We start from the raw sequence: 19,651 nt of genomic DNA, 5'->3' as shown, positions 1-19,651 counted from the left end.
GCCATTCTACTAATGTGTTCGTTCCACTCCAGTTTCCGTTTTGTCACCCATCCATTTATGTCTTCTACATTGCATGATCTTCTTATGTTTTCGCATCTCTATCCAACAGACTTTTCCCTGATATTCGTCTAAGTATTTTCATCTCGGTTGTTTCTAGTAGTCGTCTCGTTTTAGATGTGTCAGGTCTTGCCTCTGCCGTGTATGTCAATATAGGTCTAATTGCTGCTTTATAGATTCTTGCTTTTGTGTGTTGTCTTAGGTGTTCGTTCTTCCAGATTGTGTCATTAAGAGATCCCACCGCTTTACTTGCTTTTAAGCTTTGTTGTCGTACTTCCTCTTCAACATCTCCGTAACTGGGTATATCTATTCCCAGATATCTAAACCTTGCTTCCTGCTTTAATATTTTCCCATCAATTTCGATTTTACCTCGTAGTGGGTTTTTAGATGTCATACATGTATTTTTTCTGCTGATATTATCATATTGATATTGTATTTCTTGGCTGTTGTATTGAAGATGTGTGTTAATCTTTGGAGATTGTCTTCTGTCTTGGCGATTAATGCGGCGTCGTTTGCATAACCTAATATTTTGAGTTTTTTGTTCCCCATTCTGTAACCATGATCTTTACATACTGCTTCTATTATTTCGTCCATTATTAGAAACATTAAAGAGCAGTGGGCTTAACGGGTTCCCTTGTCTGACTCGGCTTTGTACTGGTATAAACTGTGTTAGTTTTCCATTTATCTTTCCTGTATTCGATTATGGAAATAATGTTTTCGATGGTTCGTATAATATTGATTGGCATGTCTCTTCTATACAGTAAGTGTAAGACGTCTTCGACTTGGATGCGATCGAAAGCCTTTGTCAGGTAAAACATAGATATGCTGGTTTATTGTACTCGATGGCCTTTTCTGTGATTTGTCTTAGTACAGAAATAAATAGTACAATACTGGCGTCTACGCTACAAACGCATTCAATATGCCAAGGAAAATGTGGTCTTCACATCAGATGACAATTAAAACCGAAAGACTATTCAACAGCAACGTGAAGACTGTATTACTATATGGAGCAGAAACTTGGAAAGTGTCAAGAAAATGTATTGGACAGATGCAGGTATTCATAAATTAATGCCTAAGGAAGATTCTTAACATTTACTGGCCAAACCGTATATCAAACCAAGAGCTATGGACAAGAACTAACCAGAAACCTATGTATATCTAAGATAATATGCAAAAGGAAATGGAGTTGGATGGAGCACACACTAAGGAGACCTGACACAGACATAGCGAGGCAAGCCCTAGAATATACACCACATGGAAAGAGAAAACCAGGTAGACCCGTAGAAATGTGGAAAAGAAGTGTTGAAAAAGAAATTAATGCTGTAGGGCTTTTCATTGATTGTCATTTGCTTCGAGCTGCTGTCATATGTCGTATAATCTGTGTATAATACTAATATACACAGAGATATGTCAACAATAGATCAGGCTAGTCATATGCCACTCAATGCATCGGGGTGTAACGCTGATATCAAGTACGGTGGTCTAGCTATCTTTGTCTGTCGTGTGAGTGTGAGCGTATCTACCAAGAGGTGGGAGTAATGGAATGACAGTTACACAGAGGCGGCAGCCATCATATGCTAGAGAGAGAAAGATAGACCACCGACCCGAACTGTTCCGCGTTACGCTATTTTTCGAACTGGCCTAATCTATTTTGTTATATTTATGAATATACACGGATTATACGACATATGACAGAAGCTCGAAACAAATGACTGTGAATGAAAAGCCCTATTGGGAAAACCTGGACAGAAATAAAGATCAGTGCAAAGGATAAGACAGAATGGAGGCAGACAGTTGACGCCCTATGCTCCGCATGGAGTGAAGAGGAATAAGTAATTAAGTAAGTACTGGCGTCTACGCAGGATCTTCCGGATCTGAATCCTTGTGAGAAATCTAAAAAACGAAGTACTGATGTCTTGTCAAAAGAGCTAATGAGAAAACTAATAAGAGGACTTTTCTATAAAGGAAAAAAATAATAATACATTCGAATTATAAATTATATTTTGAGAATTTCAATTTTACAATACCAATTTTATTTTTTACAGATATATTCCCTACAGGCATTTCAAATTCATCCTTAAAATAAAATTTAATAGGTACCTGAAATGAACTTATAAATTTCTGTTTTGAAAGGGTTGTAGATGCTCATCTATACCTACTCAGCATCATATTGAGAAATCACAGAATCGTAAATATACAGTAATGAGCACTCACACTAATAACCGGCAAAATAACGCAAAAGATGGAAATCATATTAACTTGTGAGATAAAAAGAGATGAAACTGGTAGAAGTGGAACTTATCGTTATAAACGAATAAATTAACATAACCTTGGATAAGAGTTTTAACCTGCTAACTCCATTTTTCACTTTGAGTGATATTGGGCTAGTTTCTGGGTCTGTGTATTTTCATACACCACCCCACAAACCCGCCGACACCAATACAGTTTAGAAATAGCTATCTCTAAACTACAGTGGAACCAGCGGGCTTGTGGGACATGGTATGAAGGTACACAGAACTAGAAACTACCCCAATATCACTCACAGTGAAAAATTGAGTTAGCAGGTTAACACTCTTAGCCGACGATAACATTACATAGTTTCCCACCTTTAGATCTCTGTGACAGGAGTATTTTATAAAATTCTCCTGTCACAGTGACAGTTATCATACTCATCTGATACGCCTAAAGGTGGGAAACTATGTAATGTAATGTTAATTTATATGTTTATATCGATAATTTCTCTCAGTTTCATCTCTTTTTACTTCAGAATGCATCCCATGTTTCCCATCTTTGGCATTATATCCCATATTTTGCCAGTTATTAGCATGCTCATCACTGCATATTGGACTTTTTACACATAGTATCTTAGAATCCCTTGGAAGTAAATAATAAATCATGTACCTAGTTTTATTTTCATCAATAAATTCATGAAAGTATGACTGATGTTGAAAATTCATTTGACATACTGGCAAATACAATTGTAATTCCCTCAGAGGAGATGTCCCTAGAAAGAATAACAGAAGTTTTATATTAAAATATATTAAAATCATATTGATTAGCAGAATAAATAGAGTTTTTAGGTTTAATTCTCTTCATTCACATAATTTAATACCAGATAATGTCGCCCTACTTCCATATGCTAGTGACCTAGTTTTTTATATAACAGCCTAAACCCCATTTTGGACTCCATTCACATTAACCAATATTATCAGATATTAATGAATAGTGTCACCACAATCTTCTTTAACAACATACTATTCTTTCATAGATCTGGTCGTTATCACAATATAATCCCATATATACCAAAAATTCATGCTCGAGTGAGAAATTGGAAAGCCAAGCAAAGGATAGGAAAGAGTGGAAGCTGATTCTGGAACAGGCCAAGACCCACCATGGGCTGTAGAGCCAATGCTGATACCTAAAAATGAACTCAAATATTTAGTGGTCTTTTTATCCCGCAATCTTAACTAGAATAAGCATATTGAAAATATAATTGGAAAAGCTACTAAAGGCATGGCTGTGCTCTAGTAAGACCCATATAGATTTTTGAAGCATCTTTATGAAACCAGCACGTAAACAATTATTATAGATTTAAAAATTAGACTCACTATGGATAGGGTAGTAAGATGATACAACGAATGCAGAGGTAACCGTCTATATTTGTTATCAATGGTTTCTAGGAACATGGTTTTTCAAAATAGATGTCAATGGTTTTTAGAGTTTAGATAAAGACAGTTATGTACCAAATTCATGAAAAAAATTTACACTTTCTCAGAATCATCCAACAATTAATTTGAAACATATACTCATACCTTCAGTTATATGTGTCATAGATTCCCTTAAGGCACTTTGCCACTGGTTGTAACTTCTCAATAGATGTGCCTACAGAATTACAAAATTATCATTCCAGTTTAAGAAAGAACACACCTTCAACTTGAATGTTTAATATCAAGACATATTTCGTTTATTTTATTTTGCGTTGTTTTGCAACCCGCTTTTCAGTATTTCTGCAAGGGCCTGCTCCTCAAGATGTAAAGTGCATATTTAAAAGTTAATGTAACAATATTGAGGACTGTTCATAGAAAGTTTATCACATTGAACAATTTCTTTTCATTCTGCAAACCTAAAACGACAGCACGTCAAAAATGATGTCAATGATATTAAATAGAATTTACGTTCTTACCGATTTCCATCCATGGGCAACAGGAAGAAACTCAAATTTTTATGGTGCCTGGAATTTTGCCACATAAATAAACACACATTGCCTTTGGGTTAAATTCATCATAATCCCAATTCAAAATCACCAAACCTTCTTAGAAAACTGGAGAAATACCACAGTAATGCATATTAAATTCGAAGTAAACCAACTTAACAATTGCAAAATATGAGAAAACAATAATAAATAACTCTAAATAAACAACTGTTTGTTTATAAGGTTATGTTTGGAATAAACATACTACACTACATAAATAAACCCTGATTCAGATCTACTCACTGTTGCCAAATGTCACCAATTTAGATAGTTACTTGTGATTAATTGTTTGAATACATTCAATCAATAATTAGAAAATATTATTTTTCAAATTTTATACAAGTGTGTACGTAAAGGATTTTACCATTTATGAATTTAATTTTCAGCTTTTTGAAAAAAATCGATAATCATAATTATTTTATTATAATTTTGGAATATTCTTTATCGGAATATTTTAAATCTTGCAACAGCAACATTTTCCTCCTAGTCTACTGCGCAGTCTGCTAGGAGTTTCCGCAAGCGCAGGAACCGCATAAAAACTAGAGTGAACTAACTGATTCGTATGAGCAAAAAAACTGTGGTATTTCCATATTAAAGTTACTTATACTTATAGATGTATAATTGGTTGGTAAATTTTCATTATAATATAATATTATTATATATAATATATAATATATAATATATAATATATAATATATAATATATAATATATAATATATAATATATAATATATAATATATAATATATAATATATAATATATAATATATAATATATAATATACCGGGTGTCCACTTATATTTTCTCCCATTTTAACTGCCTATAACTTCTAAACGGCTCAAGAGAGAAATATGCGGTTTTCGCTGAAATGTTTTATTTTAGTAAAAGTTTTGTCTGAATTGATTGAATTTTTTATATCGCTTTCAAATACGTAAAACAAAATGGCGGATTTTTGAAAAAAACGTTGTTGACTTTTTTTTAATGGAACACCCAGTATATTTTTTTGTAAATTGAAAGAAAGGTCATTCACCTATCCAGCGACATAAAGCTTTTCAAAATCGGTTGTCAAATCACTGAGTAATTAATTTTTAAAATGAGAGGTGCAACATGGATATCACATAACATAATATCAATATGTGATTTCCGCATTGCATCTCTCATTTTAAAAATGAATTGCTCAGTCATTTGACAACCGATTTAAAAAAAATTTATATTGCTGAATAGGTAAATGAACGTTTTTTCAAATTTTTAGGTAAATGACCTTTTTTTTATATCGCTTTTAAATACAAAATGGCGGAATTAAAAAAAACGTTGTTGACTTTTTTTATTAAAACACCCAGTATAATTTTATAACTTGAAAAAAACGGTCATTTACCTATCCAGCGATATAAATTTTTTTAAAATCGGTTATCAAATGGCTGAGCAATTCATTTTTAAAATGAGAGATGCAATGTGGAAATCACATAACATAATATCAATTTGCTTATTATGTTATTTAGGTATGTGATATCCACGTTGCACCTCTCATTTTAAAAATTAATTACTCAGTGATTTGACAACTGATTTTGAAAAACCTTATATCACTGGATAGGCGAATGACCTTTCTTTCAATTTACAAAAAAATATACTGGGTGTTCCATTAAAAAAAGTCAACAACGTTTTTTTAAAAAATCCGAAATTTTTTTTCGTATTTGAAAGTGATATAAACAATTCAATCAATTTAGACAAAACTTTTACTAAAATAAAACATTTCAGCGAAAACCGCATATTTCTATCTTGAACCGTTTAGAAGTTATAGGCAGTTAAAATGGGGGAAAATATAAATGGACACCCGGTATAATATATAATATATAATATATAATATATTATATATCATATATTATATATTATATATTATATATTATATATTATATATTATATATTATATATTATATATTATATATTATATATTATATATTATATATTATATATTATATATTATATATTATATATAATATTATACAGGATGTACCAATGAAACTATGTTTTTTTCTCAAACTTCGCATCACCCTGTGGAATAGTCTAGTCTAGCATTTATAAAATACTTAAATTAAAACCCAACTATAGCCTCATGTTTTCTCAACATTCTGTTTTTTTATTCATTCGCTTATGTTGGACCATAAAAAAGTTAGGTACTTTGAATTGGGATACACAGCATCTCAATAAACATCATATTACAAATAAACCTTTTAATAATTAAATGCCCGTGGTAATGTTTGTTTAATAAATACGAGTAACCTAGTTTTGCATGCTAGTATTTGATACAAGGTCGAGTTGCAATAATATTCAGTGGGTGTTTATTAACAGTCAGCACTTTAAATCACGGTCACCTCGGCTTACCAAAACAGTAAATAAACAATAACCGACTTTAATTATATTTTTACGAGAACAGATAAAAGGAATTAGCAGTTGAGATTCGACGGGGTAACATCGAATTCAAGTAAATAACATACCACCAGTTACTTTCTGTGATATAGTTAACGTGTAAATAAATGACTTAACAACGAACTATATTTACTACATCAACCCTCATCTTCGGGGTAACCACCCCTAAGTATCCAGGGTGGCACAGAAGGCAGGAGCCACCATATGGCGATCCAAGACCAGGCGAGAACTCAGAACTAGCAGTCTAGGACGAGTATAGAAATGGAGAAAAACGTCAATGTTCCGGCACCTCGACCACCCTAGACAACAGTGTGGTACCTACATGGAAATAATGGAGACGTCAGGCCCGAGACGGAGCTGAGGTATGGAAAATGGAATGGTATGGAAAATGGAACTTGGTATGGAGATGGAACATCGTGGGACATCGGACAATGCTATGGAACGTGCAGAGAGGACTTTTTGGTGATACGAACACAGACGTTTAAAGTGGTAAGCCCATATTAGCTATTTTTATGGTATTTCCTGATTCGTATAATATAAAATATAAAGTATAAAGTAATATTAACGTAATTATCATTTAAGACGCACATTACCTTTTAAGTTTTACCTATTTTTACTTAATTATTCTATTTTAATTTCCTTATGATACCAATATTTATCAAAATATACAGAATTTTTTTTAACCCTGATATTAGTTATTATAGGACGTAATGATACATTTTATTTGATACTGATTTTTATATGATTTTTTTATATATTTACCAACATATTTTATCTTTGCTGATTCTTATCCATTTATTATTGGACTACTGATTTTTATTACACTTTTATTGTCTAAGCAGTAGACCCCTTTTTAATGGTGATTTATATTGATTGATATAATGATTTTTTATGGCAATTTACTATATTTTTACTATTTTTGACATAATATTTTTCATATATATTTACTATACCGCGTAAGACTGTCAAATTTATGCGTTCGTTACGGGTACAGGAATAAGAAAATTATGAATAAATGAGTAGCAACAAAGTTACTTGGGAAGATTTCATCAAAATAGTTGAGGAGATTACGCAAGAAGTAACAAGACAAAGTAGAAGGGTCTTGAAGAAGAAAGTACCTAAATCTAAGGATATACAAGAAGAAGTAACGACACAGCTAATTAAATTGTATAACAAATTCACACATTTAACGAAGAAAAATTGGGAAGCGCTATCGGACAAACAAAGAGAAGCGTGCAACAAATATTTCGGAAAAATAAGAGACAAAGTTATACGCTCATTTCAAGCTGTAAACTTAAGGACAGTAGTTCCAAGTTCAATACACCAACTAATCGACAAGGAAATAGAGGAAGAACAAAGCGACGAAGAAGTAGAAGAGGAAAAAAGTGACGAGGAGATAGAGGAAAAAATTGACGAGGAAATAAAAGAGGGAAAAAGCGACATAAAACAAGAGATAAAAATATTAAACATGGCTCTGACAATCAACGAATTTTTGAATATTGCAAGCAAGGTATTGCCCAACGAGTTTGATGGAAGCGCAGGGAAATTACAACCATTTTTAGACGCATTAGAGTTACTTGGAAAAATAGCAGAAGGACATGAAGAAACAGCAATAACATTAATAAAAACAAGATTGACTAATAAGGCTAGAAATCTGATAACTACAGCGGATACGATCCCACTTATAGCAGCGGCACTGAAGAAAGAATTAAGAGGTGACAATCCGAAAACGATAATAGACAAGTTAGCAAAGAAAAGGCAAGGAAACAAAGATGCAGCAGTGTACGCATCCGAAGTAGAGGAATTAGCGGAACAGTTGAAAGTAGCATACATAGCGGAAGGAATGCCATTGGAGCTAGCGAAAAAATACACAACGGAAACAGTTGTAGCAACAATGAAGCGAAACGTTAATACGGATAGAGCAAAGTTAATACTGGAGGCAGGTAATTTCACAACACCGCAGGAAGTAGTATCTAAATTTTTATCGATTGATACGACAGAGGAGAACACACAGGGAAGAGTGTTCAATTATAGGACGAATTATGAAAATAGGAGAGGACAACAGCAATACCGAAGAGGATACCACAACAAATACGACAGAGGAAGAAGAAATAACTTCGGACAACGGAACGAAGGAGAAGAAACAGGAAACCAACGGAATTATTCCAACAGAGGATATAGACAATTCAACAACCAAACGTACAGAGGAAACCAGAGAGGAGGACGAAACAGAAACGTAAGGCTACTTGAGTTAGAAGACAGCCAAGAGGAAACAGAAAACCAGCAGTTGGGGTTTTGAATGAACGAAACAAGGAAAGTACACAGTCAGAAGTGGAATATAATATTTACAACTTCGACTTAAACCTAACGAATTTTGTACGAATGAAAACAGGAATCCTAGAAAACACAAATACCTTTATCATAGACACAGGAGCTGATATTTCAATACTGAAATGTTCACAAGATTTTATGAAGGAACATGTGAAACCAAACACAAAAGCGAAAATAAAAGGAGTAACTAAAGGAGAATTACAAACAATGGGAGAAGTTGAAACAACACTAGAAGTAAAAGGATCTCGATTTGAGCATATCTTTCAATTAGTGGAACCTAGCTTTCCTATTCCAACCGACGGAATCATTGGGAGAGACTTCATTTCAAATTTTCAATGCATACTAGACTATGCTAACCTTAAAATGCACATTAAAGAGGACAACGATTGTTACATTAGTACAAACATTTTGGATAATATAGATAATGACACGATAATAATACCGCCCAGATGTGAAATTTACAGAATCGTAAAAATTTTTCAAACGCTGAAGAACGACAGGATAGTGGAACAACAAGAAATACAACCAGGAATATTCATAGCGAGAGCAATTATTTCAAGTAATAATCCGTACATCAAAATTTTGAACACAACCTACGAAACAGTAAAAGTAGAGACAAACGAAATCAAAACATTAGACATTAAATTATTCAACATATATAGACTGATCAACGACAGCAAGGATAGGAAAAAGGAATTACGGGAATCATTGAAATTAGACATTCCAGAATACATACGCGATGAGTTAGTATCTTTATGTGAAGATTATTAGGCACAACCAACAAGGAAAGAACCAACTTCGAAACTTACAAGAATCAGATTAGATTTAGAGGAATACGATTTCGAAATAGAATACATAACAGGGAAAAATAACTATGCAGATAGTCTTTCAAGAATAACATTACATCAACTAAAGAACCTATACATAGACAATACCCATATATTAGCTATAACACGAGCTCAAGCAAGAGAAAATAAGAAGGAAGCAAGGCAAACGAAGGCAGAAAGCGAACTCGCACTACAGCCAGAAGCCCACAAACAGACAGTAAGAACGGTACTAAATAATTTAGAGGCGCATAGACTACCAATTTTGTCTTTTGGAGCAGAACTAATCTCACCAAGGCTGAGCATTAGGGCCAAAAACAAAATAAAGTGCAGCAAGAGCATAGCCACAGGATTCAATCATTTCGATTTAAACCAAATGTTGGCACAGCTTGATAAGCTGGCGGTAGAGAATGCAGTACGTAAAGTAAAAATATACGTAAACGATATTATTTTTAAAGTGTGCACAATTGAGGAATTTATTAAACAAGGAAACAAAATATTAAAGAATGTTGAAATATACATATGTGAAGTACCAGAAACAATAGAAGAAGACAAAGAGAAACACAGGCTAATAGAAGAATATCACAATCATCCGATGTTTGGAGGACACGTAGGAAATAACAGACTCATAAAGAAGCTAAAAGCAAGATTTAGATGGAAAAATTTGGAAAAAGACGTAAGAAAATACGTTAAACAATGTCATAAATGTCAAATTAATAAACCGGAAAAACACATGTCGAAGAATTCGTGATATCGGACACTTCTTCCAAACCATGGGACATAGTATATATAGATACGATAGGTCCATTCACTAAAAGTAACGAAGGTAATAGATACTGTATAACAATGTTATGTGAACTTACTAAATACGCGGTCAGCATACCCGTGTGCAATAAAGAAGCAGATACAATGGCCCGAGGAATTTTTGATCATTTCATACCAACATACGGACTCATGAAGCAAATAAGAACAGACCAAGGCACAGAATATAAAAATGAAGTAATGCAGGAATTAACAAAGCTATTAAAAATAGAGCACAACTTCTCAACGGCATACCATCCACAGTCCATTGGAAGTTGCGAAAAACTACACAGAACATTAAACGAGTACGTAAGAGCATTCATAGATGAAGACAGAGAAAATTGGGATGTGTGTTGCAGGATGTTCACATACTGCTACAATACAACCCCTAACGCGTACCATGGTTACACACCGTTTGAACTATTATATGGCAGGAAGGATAACCTACCAGAAGACCTTACACAGGAGGTTCAACCATGTTACAATATAGATGCTTACTACAATGAGTTACGTTACAAACTACAAAGCGCACACGAGAGAGCTAGAACCTTCTTACTAAAGCACAAAAAAGAGCGACAAGAAAAGAATAAGCTCAAAGCAACACCACAACAATTTAAAATAGGAGACCTAGTCCTGGTAAAAAGGGAAGAGAATGGTAAGTTTGATAGTCTTTATGTAGGCCCTTTCACAATAACAGAGGTAAATAATGTTAATTGTAAGATCAGATCGGAAAACAATAAAATCAAGGAAATACATAAGAATAGACTATATGCTTACAATCCGAGAACACCGTGAGTGACAAGTGAAACGGGAACAGTCTAGATAACGAACATTTTCACTTTTATTTTTTGTATCTAATTAGTATTTATAGGAAAAATGTATATATTGTACTTCGTAAAACGCAGCAAGTAATTAGTGGTACTATTAGAAAAATTTTCTTCCTTTTCCGTAGTCAGAAAAATTTCGGGGGAAGGGGAAGATGAATTGGGATACACAGCATCTCAATAAACATCATATTACAAATAAACCTTTTAATAATTAAATGCCCGTGGTAATGTTTGTTTAATAAATACGAGTAACCTAGTTTTGCATGCTAGTATTTGATACAAGGTCGAGTTGCAATAATATTCAGTGGGTGTTTATTAACAGTCAGCACTTTAAATCACGGTCACCTCGGCTTACCAAAAGAGTAAATAAACAATAACCGACTTTAATTATATTTTTACGAGAACAGATAAAAGGAATTAGCAGTTGAGATTCGACGGGGGTAACATCGAATTCAAGTAAATAACATACCACCAGTTACTTTCTGTGATATAGTTAACGTGTAAATAAATGACTTAACAACGAACTATATTTACTACATCAACCCTCATCTTCGGGGTAACCACCCCTAAGTATCCAGGGTGGCACAGAAGGCAGGAGCCACCATAACTTTAACAATTAGCCATGTTTTTACGGGTCATATTACTCGTATGTACGCCAATGGTGGATATTAAATTCTTACTTGTATGTAAAAAAATGTACAATAACTACGTCTTAAAACCAATCAAATTTCATTTGCATATCTCAACCGGGCAGTTCGAGTCGGGAAGCCGAGGTGTTAAGACGTGTGGCCAAGACAGCGGCGATATATAAATTTCGTATACCGGAAAATATCACGTTTGTCGAGGTCAAATAAATGTAATTAGTGTATTTTGATATCGGAAACAAAAACGATAAATCGATTGTTTACAAACTTAAATAAATTGAACTAGTTAAAAAACTTATTTAGGGAATAGTGTAATATAAATAGTATTATTATAGTATAGTGAATAAATAATAATATTAAGGATAGTGAATAAATGGTAATAATTATAGTGAACAACGTAAGTAACAAAATTAACAAGAAAGGACTAAGGTAAGATTTTTAATATAACTTCACAGTTCAGTAAAAGTCTCTGAGAAAAGTTTAGGCCTCTGCAGGGTGGACCTGGGAATAAGCTTTTAACGCGGAGACTGCTGAATAAAATAAGTTTCAAAAATGGAGGAAGTAAGGAAAATACTGGAAGATATGAGAAAGGACATAAAAGAATATATAAAAGAAATAAGACAGGGGCAGGATGAGTACCTGCAAGTAATTATGGAACCGAAAAGAGAAAACTCAAGCTTAAAGAAAGAAATATTGAAACTGAATGAACACGTCGAACAATTAGAGAAAGATAAAAGGAAAAATAACGTCGTAATCACAGGGATAAGTCTACAAAGCACAAATCAAAAAGACATGAAAACTGAAATTAAGAATTTCATAAGAAATGAACTAGAAGTGGAACCAGAAATAAAAGAAGTTAATAAAATCAGCGAAAACAAATGCCTAGTGGAATTGTTAGATACAGAAGGAAAAACGAAAGTAATAGAAAATAAACATAAATTAAAGAAAAAGAGAAATCTAGTCTATATTAACAATGATCTCACCGCAAAAGAAAGGGAAATAGACTACCACATAAGAAAAAGAGCACAAACAGAGAAGAATAAAGGTAAACAAGTACAGATTAAATATCAAAAATTATAATAGAAAATGAAGAATGGATATGGAATAAAGAAAAAGGAGAACTCGAAGTCAGAAATATAAAAAATTCAAAAAAATGATATACGAAAATACGACGGAAATAGTGGAGACGAAAAAGGCAGGAATAAGGACAAAGAAAACAAACAACGATAATAAAATAAAAAATATTAAAGGAAAACAGCAAGGGCGTGAACTAATAAATAACGAAACGATAGAAATAGGTATTTGGAACACAAGAGGAATAAATGGTAAAGAAGAGGAAATAGTCGAAGAAATGAAAAAGCTGAAAATTGACATATTAGGAGTCACAGAAACAAAGAAAAAAGGAACAGGAATGAAAGAAATAAAAGACGGATACAATATATGGTGGTCAGGAGTGGACCAAAGTAGCACAGCGAAAGCAGGAGTAGCAGTAATTGTAACTCCATCCTGCATGAAGATCATCGATGTCCAATTTACAAACGAGAGAATTTTAACAGTTCAACTAAAGATTAAACAAGAAAAGTATAGTTACATCATAACATATGCACCAACTGATAATACAAACAAGAATGAAAAAAAATGAGTATTTTAAAAAACTTCAAGAAATAATAGACAAGACAGAGAATAACAATTTAATAATAATGGGCGACATGAGTGGAAGAGTGGGAAAACAAAATGAGGGTATAGAAAAATGGCTAGGAAAAGAGGGAGAAGAAACGAGAAACGATAATGGAACAAGGACTATAAATTTATGCATCGAAGATGATCTGATAATAGGGAATTCAAAGTTTACACACAAAGACGTCCACAAATACACAAGGAAAGAGAGGGGTAGAGGCGAGAGATCAATAATTGATTATTTCCTAATTAACTCCGAGATATGGAAAGCAGTAAAAAATATTAAGGTAAAAAAAAGCGTAGAGATTGGAAGTGACCACTATCTAGTCAAAACGAGCTTTAGAATAATAAAAGACATACAAAATGACAAAAAGAGAAAAATAATAAAAGAAAAAATCAGAAGCTACAAACTGAAAGAAATAGAAGTTAAAAAGAGATACCAGAAATGTCTAGAGGAACATAGGAAAAGAGAAAATAAGTACCAAAATATAGAAGAAAGATGGAAAGATTATAAACATAGTCTATTAGTAGCTGCAAAAGAGAGCTGTGAAGTAACAAAAATAAGTAATAACCCCAAAAAAACGCACGGCATGGTGGACAAAAGACTTAGAAAAAATAGTACAAGAAAAGAAACAACTGCGGAAAAAATACTTAACAGACAGAAAGCAAGAAAGCTATGACAAGTACAAAGAGAAAAGAACAGAAGTTAAACAGATGGTTAAAAATAACAAAGACAGAACGTGGGTAGAATTTGGAAATAAATTAACAGAAGCATTCGGTGAAAACCAGAAATTGTTCTATAACACACTTAAGAGCATGAGAAAACCAAAACCAAATACATTGAAAAACGTGAAGGATAAGAATGGGACCATACTCACAGAAGAGAATGAGATTATGGAGAGGTGGAGAGAATACTTTGAAGAACTCTTGGAAGTGGAACAAGTAGAAGTAAATAAGTTAGAACAAAACAAAAATCAACACACCCCACAAGAGTAACAGGAACAGATAGAAAATATAACACAAAAAGAATTAACAAATGCAATCAACAAAATCAAGCTGGGAAAAGCACCAGGACATGACGATATAACTGCAGAAATGGTCAAATATATGAATGAAGAAAGACAACAAGAATTATTAAACATCATGAACCAAGCTAAGAAAGAAAAGAAAGTACCACTAGGCTGGCAGATAGGCATTATAACACCATTGTATAAAAAAGGAGATAGCAAAGAATGCTCAAACTATAGAGGAATAACACTAGGAAGCACAGTAGGAAAACTTTATGCTAGTATACTAGAAAACAGGCTAAGAGAAAAACTAGAGAACACCTTTGAGGAGAGCCAGAGTGGTTTCAGAAAAGAAAGAGGGACGATCGATCAGGTTTTCATAATCAGACAAATAATAGAAAAAGCTCTTAAAACAGAAAAAGAAATACATGCATGTTTCATAGATATGGAAAAAGCTTTCGACAGAATTAAAAGAGAAGATATTTGGAAAATACTAAAGAAGAGAAAAATTGAACAAGGTCTAATAGGATGCATCCAGAATTTATATGAAAAAACGAAAAGCTATGTAAGGACAAGAAATGAAAAATCAAAAGTATTCGACAGCAACATTGGATTAAAACAGGGTTGTGTCCTGAGTCCACTATTCTTTAACCTAGTACTAGATGACGTAATAAAAAACTGCAAACACAAATGGAGAAAATATAATGTAGGATATAGGAAGTTGAGAATGATACAAATGACAGAACTATGCTACGCAGACGACCTGGTGATCATTGGGGAGTCAGAAAAACAATTACAAGAAAATATAAACATATTGTATGAAGAGCTAAAAATCAGAAACATGAAAATAAACAAAGAAAAATCAAAAACAATGATAATTGGAAGACAAAACGGAAAACACAAAATAGAAGTAGATGGCAAGCAACTTGAACAGGTAGACAGATATAAGTATTTGGGGGTAATTATAAGCCGGAATGGAAAATTAGAAGATGAGATAAATGAAAGAATTGGAAAGACTGGTAAGCTGTACAATAGTATTAAGAGTAACTTTTTAAAAAAGAAAGAAACACCTAAGAATATAAAAACCGAAATAGTAAAAAAGATTGTGAAACCCACTCTAACCTATGCCTGTGAATCTTGGGCCTTAACAAAAAGGCAAAAGAATAGACTAATAAGCACAGAAATGAGATTTTTGAGAACAATAGAGGGAAAAAGAAGGAAAGATAAAATTAGAAATCAAACCTTTAGACAAAATCTGAAAATACACCCAGTTACAACAACAATCGAACAAGGACAACTTAGATGGCTCGGACATGTACTGAGAAGAGGAGAAGAAAAAATAGTAAGACAGATATATGAAGTGAGAGATATGGGAAGAAAGAAGAGAGGACGACCAAGAAAGACGTGGACAGAAGAAGTGAGGGAAGCGGCCGACAAAAGAGGAACAAAATGGGAGAAAACAAAAGCATTGGCCATGGATAGAAGGAAATGGAAGGAAATGTGGAAGAAAATGACGGAGAACCTAACTCCGTAACAACTCACACCGAAAGGTAGACGAGTTCTGGATTAAGTAAAAGTAAGTAAGTATCTCAACCGGTTTTAAAGCAATAAATAAATCGTCAGTCTGTAAGAAAAATTTCAACACCCTTTATTTCAAAAACGAAGCATTTGCGGACATAGGTTTATAAAGCAAACTGTCAATATTTTTTCATGTAACATTAAATCTTGAAGTTTGCCATACTTATTAAACAAAACGTATTGATGAAACACATGGCTAATTGTTAAAGTACCTAACTTTTTTATGGTCCAACATAAGCGAATGAAACACAAAAACAAAATGTTGAGAAAACATGAGGCTATAGTTAGGTTTTAAGTTGAGTATTTTATAAATGCTAGAATATTCCACAGGGTGATGCGAAGTTTGAGAAAAACACAGTTTCATTGGTACACCCGGTATACAATGAAAATTTACCTGTTCAGCAACAATATTATTACACCGATATTGTTAAGGAATAAGGATATGGCATATTAAAAAATCACTTAAATCGGACAAAATGTTTAGGAAATTCGAGACAACAAAAATGATCCATTTGTCCGGTGTCCGGTTAAGTTTGCAACCCAGTGTATTTATATAGGTATTGATATTTATATAAACATAAATATAAATATTCTGACAACTGTCAGATTTAACTAAAATGTCATGCCTCGATTCGCGACATTCTAAAAATCTTATATAACAGGGGTTCTCTTTGAAGGATTATTTGTGGCTCTCAATAAATGTACAGTGGAACCTCGATAACTCGGATTAATCGGGACCGAGGCCGATCCGGGATATCGAAAATCCGGGTTAGTCGGAGAATATGGTAAAAATTAATAAAATACGGTATACTTACAGATAAACTCCGTTATAATTGAAATAACATGAAATGTATATATGCACAGTACCTACACATCTAAATTACTAAAAACATGCAAACAGAAACCTAAGCAAACGGAAGAGAACAATACAAGACTGTACTACACACAATACAGTCACAATCGGAACGATGTTATGTTATTTAAGAACAGTGAAAACTAAGGCCATTGTTAAAAAAAGAATTTTTTAAATAGTCTTTTAGTCTTTTTTAGACAATGCTAAGACAGTTTGAAATAAATAAAGGAATACTACAGGTGCCTGATGTTTCCGATAATCAGGGACAATCGCTCTGCCGCCGTGTGCCATGAGTCATTTTTACTATCGTATAGTTCAAATAACACAAATACGCATTATCTCTCAAATATTATATTACATACATTTTTATTGTTGAAATGTTTGTCTGATGAAAATCGGTCCGGGTTAGCCGGACTTCCGGGTTATCGGGGGCCGACTTATCGGGGTTCCACTGTACTTGAATTACTTTTAATATTTGTGTTTCAAAATGTCTTAAATTACTGACAACAAATATAAAAGACTAAAGCAGGCCACGCACCGAATCGGCTCGGCTAAGGCTAAGGCTCCACGGGCGACAATTTTACGCCAGCAGTAGCCGTAAAACGAACTTAAGGTTCCGCGGAACGGAATAGGAATAGCCGAACTGAACCGACTACAGTACTTGTGCGTAGTCGGTTCAGTTTGTGTGAATCGACGATTTTCGACTCTTGTTGTAGTCTCATCGGAGAGAACGTAGGCCTGCTACACCATACTCTAAGTGATCAACACCGAGAGTTCTGGTCCCTGCGTATTTTTTTAATTTAAAAATCTTTTAGTAATATTTTAATATTTTTAAATATTATTAATATTGATATTAGGATTGAAAACTACTTCATCTTTCAATTGCCAGATGACGCTAGTCACCCAGTCCATTCACGTCAGTTGCGGTGTGGGGGATGAACTCTCGGTGTTGATCACTTAGAGTATGGAGTAGCAGGAATACGTTCTCTCCGATGAGACTCCAACAAGAGTCGAAAATCGTCGATTCAGGGTGCTGGACTGCGCTCCGTATTCTAAGTGAAAAATAACATTGTTTTGCCTTCGCATTGCAACTGAATAAAAATGTAATTTTTATTTTACTTTTTTTTTATATTACGAACTTATATTTATTGTTTTATCATTATTTTCTGATAGTCCTTTTGTTTTTATTGGGTAATTTTAATTTTTTTTAGAGTTGGGCCCAACGATATCGCTTTAGTTAAACTAAAGCAACCATTGAAATTTACCGATGCCGTTAAAGCTGCTAATTTGCCCGAGCAAGGAGCTGCAGTTACTGGATTAGCTGATGTTGTTGGATACGGCAACAGCGCAAGACCTGATTTCAACAATTTGACCTACATATCGGACTTGCCCCTTATAAGCTACGACGGTAAGTAAAATATTTGCAAAAATTGGATTAATCTAATCTAACTTTTACTTGATTTTAGATTGCAATCAAGCTCTTGAAGATGTATTGCAAGAAAAGAGTTCTTTGGACGAAAAGAGCAACATTTGCGCAGGTGTATTGGCAAATGGAGCTAATAACTGCGATGGAGATACCGGTAGCCCTCTTACCCAAGATAATTTTGTCATTGGTATCACCAGTTGGTTTATCTCTCCTTGTCAGGGCATGGGAGCCCCTAATGTATTCACCAATGTAGCCAACTTTGTTGACTGGATCAATGAAAACATTTCACAATAGAATTGAATAATTTTTTTAAAATATATATTAAATTTATTATTTTTTAAATCTTAAATGGGTTATTATTTTTTATTTATTATTTTTACCGTGGTAGTGTCCTGGTTGAGCACTACAAAAATGTATAAAACTAGTTACATTATCTAAGACACATCTGATAAAAATATTAGAAAGTGAATTGGGAAAGTAGCAAGGAAGCCTCTGTAAACCATACATTAGATGTTCATAGTGAAATATATGTTATTTAAATAAAAAAAGAGCATATGATTCCTCTCAGTTCCGATTTTCTTCACTTAAATTGTGATATATAATATCTTAGTAAAGAAAGAAAGTATCAGTAAAAAAGTAACTTAGTATTTTTAATATGGTCTTGCTTTATAAGCTTAAACTAACTTTGCTAAAACTAAGATCTCAAAATTCCTTGTTGTAAAACCTATGATATTTTCTAAAATGAATAGTCGGTGTCAAGTTGATTTGACCGACAGGCAATCCGAAGCTGATGGACGATTTCGTTTTACCCTTGTATACCAGGATCACTTTACAAATTTCTTGCAATTAGGATCTTTAACTTCATAGAAGGCAGATGAAGTAGCTACACATTTGGTAGAAATTTTTTGCGCTTTTGGAGCACCTTCGATAGTCCAATCGGAAAATGGCCGTG

The 19,651-nt window shown here is 33.4% G+C and overlaps 1 protein-coding gene across 1 annotated transcript in view; it reads left to right on the top strand.

Moving 5' to 3' along the window:
* Positions 1-19,048, top strand: part of LOC114331924 (serine protease 53) — a 96,814-nt gene extending 77,766 nt beyond the window's left edge. The window contains exons 7-8 of the mRNA XM_028281616.2: positions 18,485-18,681; positions 18,740-19,048. Coding sequence (XP_028137417.2) covers positions 18,485-18,681; positions 18,740-18,993 — 451 coding nt within the window. The 3' untranslated portion in view covers positions 18,994-19,048. The remainder of the gene's footprint in view (positions 1-18,484; positions 18,682-18,739) is intronic.
* The last annotated feature ends 603 nt before the right edge of the window (positions 19,049-19,651 follow it).

The sequence above is a fragment of the Diabrotica virgifera genome, chromosome 1, assembly GCF_917563875.1.
Source record: "Diabrotica virgifera virgifera chromosome 1, PGI_DIABVI_V3a".
In the NCBI taxonomy this organism is placed as follows: Eukaryota; Metazoa; Arthropoda; class Insecta; order Coleoptera; family Chrysomelidae; genus Diabrotica; species Diabrotica virgifera.
The sequence above is the reverse complement of the archived record's forward strand: the minus strand, read 5'-3'. Positions and strand labels throughout refer to the sequence as shown.